General features: G+C 43.2%; 1 protein-coding gene across 4 annotated transcripts in view; it reads left to right on the forward strand.

The window, feature by feature from the left end:
- GRAP2 (GRB2-related adaptor protein 2) overlaps window positions 1-6,547 on the forward strand; it is a 45,940-nt gene extending 39,393 nt beyond the window's left edge. For 3 of the 4 annotated variants that reach the window (XM_019544965.1, XM_019544968.1, XM_019544967.1), the window contains exons 7-10: window positions 1,530-1,667; window positions 1,830-1,833; window positions 3,607-3,719; window positions 4,224-6,547. In XM_019544965.1, the coding sequence (XP_019400510.1) occupies window positions 1,530-1,667; window positions 1,830-1,833; window positions 3,607-3,719; window positions 4,224-4,403 (435 nt within the window). In that variant the 3' untranslated portion in view covers window positions 4,404-6,547. The remainder of the gene's footprint in view (window positions 1-1,529; window positions 1,668-1,829; window positions 1,834-3,606; window positions 3,720-4,223) is intronic. The other variant, XM_019544966.1, reaches the window with a different exon arrangement.
- The last annotated feature ends 217 nt before the right edge of the window (window positions 6,548-6,764 follow it).

The raw sequence follows: 6,764 nt of genomic DNA on the forward strand, positions 1-6,764 counted from the left end.
AGCTGACTTCCTGCCCTTTGGGCAGGGGGCTGGACTCGATGATCTCCCGAGGTCCCTTCCAGCCCTAATGTCTATGAAATCTATGAAATCTATGAGTCTGATTTGTGAGGAAGATACAGTAAAAATGTTTGGTGAAACAGATAAATCCTTGTCCATTGAATACCTGTTTGATTCACAGCCTGGAGAATAAAGGTATGACAGAGCAGAAGCTGCCAGCCATTGCAAATGCAGTGCTGAGAGAGAGGGAACATGTGGTAGCTGCAGTTCCTGAATCTGTGCTTAACTAGAAAACAGATTCTGGTGTTAAATCACCAGGATGAGCAGGGTAGAGGCAAGGCAGAATATATGCGACTTGCTGTCTGTGGCAGTAAAGTTTTATAAGCTACATAGTGGGTATTCTTTTGGGCTTCAAAAAACAGAAAGGATATACTTTTCAATCTGATAAAGGGGCATCAATTTGTTGACCCCTTCAAGACCACTTCTCTGCTTTTTCCAGTGCATTTCCAGGGTTACAGCTAATAGCAGAGCACAGTCTGGAGGAGGAGAAAGAAAGTGTGTATAGAGGAAGATGCTTTATCTGTAAAACAATTTGCTAAGGCCTCCAGAGAGCAGAAGAAAAGGAGAGAGGGGATAACATTTTCTCCAAGATGTAAACAGATAAATTAAAAAATTGGGCGGAGGAGGGAAGACTGTTGGTGGGGCCTATACTTCACTTAGTTGCTGTGATGATGCGTATGTCAAGGCTCATACAGCACCTGATACATTGGGTCTTGCTCCTAAGTGCTGCAATAGTAAACAGTTATGATGATGATGATGATGATACATAAATCCAGAGGCAGAGATGCTTGAAGCCTGAGACCAGAGTTTTCAAGAGAGCTTCTCTCTCATTTAGGTGTTTTAACACATGCTCAGATTTTCAAAAGAACTCAACCCACTGAGTACATGTTGAGTGCATAGGAGGGTTTTGATCCAGGGACATCTAAAACACCTGCTGAGGACTGTCACTATGGGATGCTAGATGCCAAACCTTTTTGAAAATCTGGCTTGTTGGGCATGTTGAGGACTTGAAAGTATATCCCTAAGTGTGGGTCCAGTCAGATAGCCAACCACATGAGGCTACACCTACCCTTATTCACAGGAAAAATAAAGGACTCAGAGAGGGGAGAGATGGACTTCAAGTACCCTTGGTTATTTTTAGAGGAAGCACTGGGGATTGGCTCATCCTGTCTATTCAGAGTAGAATGGATGCAAGGTAAAACCCACTCATGTATTTTCAAATGGGCTTGAGGCCTTGAATTCTTACATGCACCGAATGAAGGAAAGTGACTGTGATGAAGATGCAAAATACAGGGTTGCAAATTTGTTCTTTTTTCACTGGGGCAGGAATTCTCTTTTACACAGACTTTAGGGCTTGGAGGAATAGTGGGAGAGTAATATCAAGGGAGCAAATAGTTTGGGGTACTGACTATAAGGGTACTAGCAAAAAGGTACTACACTTCATCTTACCTTTCTTATTAATATGTCTTCAGGAGAGGCATGGTGGAAGCCTGGAACGGGGAGCACCAGAAGGGTTACGTCTGAGTGGAGCAGCTGCAGATGTCCGAGCATCAATGTCTAAGAGATATTTAGATCACTCCTCAATCATGATGCAGCAGCAACAGCAACAGGTAGTACTGGGAAAGTGGGGAAGGTTGAGCTGAACCCAGGCTCCAGAACACATTACTCTCTGCTTACTAGGAGCTGGGTTGTCAGTTATCTACCTGTGTGATTGGTTTACCCTGACTCCTTTTCATGAAACAGAAAGAGTTATGTATCTGAGGGTGATGTAGCAACAATGTGTGATGCTAGCCTGGTGACATCTTGTGGCCTAAGATAAATATGTGACTTTGTTATTGTCCTGGGAGCATCAGCTCTCATGCAGCATACCTGCAGAAGTCATAACTCAGCAATACCCATTCTCACTGGAGAGCTGGGAACCAAATGGTGAAATATGGGGAAATGTTATGGTCCAGTAGAGCTTGGGTCAAGACCAAAAATCATCTCAAACAGGTGCGAAATAACACCGTGTGTACACACACATGCATGCATGCAGGCATACACATGTGCACACACTCACAAACACACATATCCCTCACACATCCACCCCTATGCCTAGGATTTCCTCTCAGTTCTCTAAAACAAATCAAACCCTGCAGCCAGTTTTGTTTGTTTTATGGTGCTAATAGCATTCAGCATCACAGTGCATATTGAGGATGGGACATGAGTTTGTTAACACTGAGAGAATTTGATTTCCTTCAGTGCTGCCCCAGACTCCCTTTTCCTGAGGTGAATCCTTGATTCCCTCTTCAGCGATGGGGTCCTTTCCTCTTCAGATTTTCTACGTGCATATAAAAAATACTCTTATCTCAGGATTTTCGGGAGAGAATGAATAATGCAGCCCATCCTGATTGATTTGGCTAGGAAACAGCTTTAGAGGGAGAAGGGATTGGCTCTTGACTGCAGTTGTAAATGCTGCAATAATATTGGCCTCATCCAAGAAGAACACTGCTTCTAACAGGGGAAAAGGATAGGCAAGAGGAAGGCCAAGACATGCAAACTGAGATCTGGTCATGCCTACCCTTTAGACTGACAAAACTGCAGGTAAGACCAGATGGGCATTTGAAATGTCAGGTACTGACAAAGACAAGTAGGGAGAGATAGAGGCCAATAGCTATGTACAGAGAACTAAAACTGCTGCACTTCCTCCCCACTCCCAGCTGATACAGCTGATCAAATACTGCGTCACTGAAATGCTTCTGAACCCTGGGCCAGCATGACTGGTACAAGATCTAACTCTGCCACACCTTTACCATTAAAATGGGTCATGGACTGAATAGGCCTGAAGTCAGATGTGACACCAAAGACTTGATAAATCAGAAAAGGATCATATCTGAGGAAGACGAATGGGTTGTTTGAACATGTAGGTCTTGGCTGCATCTAACTGAAAGTGTTCCCTACTTGGGCTTGTCTGTGCTGCCTGTAACACTAAGTGCACTCTTGTGCCACTTCTCTGGTTTTCATCTGATATTTTTCTTTCTCTGATCTTGTTTTAACTGGATCAGTGGCTTCTAAGGCCTGTTCCATTTCCTCTGCAGAGAGAAGCAGCACCAAGGGAGAGAAAAGCAGCTGGATATTCCCCAGCATAAGCATGTGCCTAGCCAGTACAGATCCAACATAGCCAGATCCTGTGCTACTCTCAGCATAGGGACTTTGCCAGAAAAAAGGGGGATGTGGATGGTTGCTGTGAAAGTGGACTGTTGACTGGATCTTTCATACAGATTGATCTAGGGAAGTGATTTCAACCTCTGAGAAGAGAAGGAATGTATCTGGAGCCTATCTAGTTTGAGATTCTGAGCCAAAATGACACCCACTGGAAAACCCACTCCTGTTAGGTGCATTGCCCTGGAATCCAGTGAACACAGGGGAAAAAACTCCCTGATAAGTATAAGTAAGAAATGGGTACCCTGGCTGGATCCTGAAACTGTGACACCCGGTAACTCTGAAATCCTCCATCCCCATGACACGACTGAGTATATTTATGGCTCTTCTTTTGCTCTTTAACTTTCTAGGAGAGGTATGGAGGGAGCCTGGATAGGAAGGATGCTCTAAGAGACCATGGGCAAGTAAGTGCACCATCTGTGCACCGGAGACATACAGATCCACTGCAGCAGCAACCCCAGGTAGGTGGTGTGTATAGCATGCCCTTCTCTATCCTCTACCAGATCTCCATTCAGGAAAACAGGTAAAGAGTTAACCTATTTACCCACCAGCATGGAGGTCCCACATTGGGGGCTGGGGGGGGCACACACATTTGTATTATATCTGATGTGATGTGATGTGATGTGATGTGATGTGATGTGATGTGATGCGACTGGAGCACCTGAAAAGGATGTTCTTGTGATACATGCTCCACCCCAGCCACTTCAGTTCTGCTTGGAGGAACTATCCCTATATTGAGAAGGATCCCAGGGACTCCTGCTAATGCAAGTCCCAGTCCTAAGTGTCCCTTTTATTCAGGGTTGGGCGGGGGGGTTTGCTGGTATCCTGATGGTTGTTCCATTGATTTCCATACTGATAGCATAGTTTTATTTTCTGCTGTTGAATTTCTTACTCTCTGGGGTGAGTGTCATGGGGGGATGTTTGTAAGCTTTGGGGTTGATCTGTCCCTATCTCCTTCTCTTCAGCAAACGCTGTGGGTCCGTGCCCTGTATGATTTTGAGGCAATGGAGTATGATGAACTTGGCTTCCGCAGTGGAGACATTGTAGAAGTCCTGGACAGCTCCAACCCCTCTTGGTGGAAAGGTCGTCTGCGTGGTGAACTTGGGCTCTTCCCTGCCAACTATGTTGCACCTATCGGCCGATGAATTCAATACATGCAGGGACGTATGGTGATGGAGCTGCTCTAAAGTAATGGAGGCAGAGAGCATCTCCCAGGCACCTGGAACATAGAGCATTTGTATTATAATAGTAATTTATTGGCAATTGAACCTTTAAATCGTTTATATTAAAGGGACCTGTGGAAAAGGGTAGGTTTTTTTCCTCATATTACATCCTGGTGTGGGATGCAGCAAGAACACCAGATTGTCCATAGGGTCTCACTATGTCTTCCCTACATCTCTTTGGATAAATATTGATAAGTTAGGCAGGCCATGCTATAATTAGCTCTGCCATCCAGGAATCCACCTCTCACAAGGCAGGTGTCAGTTTGTAGGAAACTTCACCTCCACCTTTTGGAACCTGTCACATGCATGAGTCCCTCTGGGCTCAACTCTCTTTTATTACCCCTTTTCTTCAAGGCAAATACAGCAATGGGGAGAGCACCATGGTTTAGTCAGGTGGTAGTAACTGTCTGTGGGTATACTTGAGGAAGGGAGATAAAGTAAAGGGATCTTGAACTCTGACAGGGGAATTCAGGGAAAACCTGGCTTTTCAAAGAAGACACTTTCTGAGTTATCCCTCTTGTGTTCTCCTAAGGCATCCCATTATGGGGACATAGCAAGGGGAGGGATGGAGCCACATGAACTGCTATACAGAGAAGTTTACGTGTGGAACCAATATGTGGGAAAAAGAGGAGCTTTGCTGCTTCTAACAGACCTGCCCATGCTGTATAGCAATTTGTCCATTTACTAGCTGCCTTCCACAGAAACCCTGCACTTTCTCTTGAACATGCTGATAAGCAGGCCTGGCTTTTCAGCCAAGCCAATATTCAGCAGCTGAGAGAAAAGTAGATACTGCTGGCTGTTTTTTGTTAGACTATATCTTTTTTCACTGGTTTATTGCTGCCCCAAAATTCTTTCTATATATTTTAGGGAATCTGGTATCCCTGTGTTTATAAACATGAGTTCTTGGTGTCATATACTGTCCTCCTGGATGTGTTTATGTAAATCCATACATGTGGTCAGGCACATGCCATCCTATAAGATTATTCCACAGTGTGGGGAATGACAGAAGGCCAAAAAAAGAGAAAAAACCCCCAAAACCATGCATACGACAAACATACAGGATTGGGTGCCACCATTACAGTTTTCACCCAGCTGATTTCCTGTGCCTTTTATGGCCTCTAGTTTCCATGTGTCTAGTCCAATTGTTCTCAACCTTTTTAGGCTCAAGGGCCCCCTTGAAAAATGCCAGCTCTTAATTTTCATGTGTTATTTTACTACAAAAAATAGTAGAGCAATTCTTCTTTTGTTGCAAAGAACTCAGAAAGTCTACAACATATTATAATGTTTTTGATACTGAGAATTCACATTTGAAATTTGTTTGCACATGTAACAATGCTAACATTGCATGGCACCCTGGGATGCTGAGGCATATTGGTTGAGAATCACCGGTCCAATGTCTTTCCCGCCTCTTCTCAGTATCTCTTGTTAAAAATGCGACTGTATGCTCAATGCCAAAAGCAATCTCCTGCTAGCACCGTCATATTTTAGTCCATTAGAGATGCTATATTTGAGATAGGGCTACTACTTTACTTGTGAGAGTGCAGTGAATAATGTTTGATCCATGGAACAGGCTCCTCTATATATCTGGTTTTTTAGACAAAATGAGATAAATGCACAGCACAGTAGCAACAAGACTGAGATTTTAAAAAGGGGAGAAAGAGGAAGTGATGAATAAATGACACACTGAAATGCAAATAAATAGTAAATGCACATTAACATTTGTTAAAACCCTAAGACAGAAACGTCTTGATCACTGCTGCTCATCCAAGTTGAAATTCAACAAAATGCCACAATAAATAATACTGTACCATATCTGGGACCTCAGAGTCAGTAAGGAAATTCTGATTTGTAGGTCTTTGGACAGAAGGAAAATACAATGTACGTGAAAAGCAAACCAGATGCATCAATAACATTGTTTCTGCCCTTTAGTAGTCTCAACTGAAAAAAAACACTAAAAACCTCATGTCAGAGTCTAGCCCAGTGAAGATGACATTGTTCCACTGTCACAAGACGTGCAACATTTGGTTTCATTGAGCAGGGAGGAGCTTTTGTTGAGAGCTGAAGGGGACTAGAAGAAGAGCAGTCTACTGATAAATAAAGTATATAAAAAAAAAAGCTTTACATATAAAGCTGGTCATTGTTTATAGAGGCAAAACTATGTATCTATTTGCTTATCCCAGTTTAGAAGGATAAGTTTCATAAAATAGATGGAAATTATACATTCAGTTGAATGTGACATTAGAGAGACAAATTAGGTGTGGTAGAAGTGGGTTTATTCCTGTT

Source organism: Crocodylus porosus, unplaced genomic scaffold (assembly GCF_001723895.1).
Source record: "Crocodylus porosus isolate Cpor-Errol unplaced genomic scaffold, CroPor_comp1, whole genome shotgun sequence".
In the NCBI taxonomy this organism is placed as follows: Eukaryota; Metazoa; Chordata; order Crocodylia; family Crocodylidae; genus Crocodylus; species Crocodylus porosus.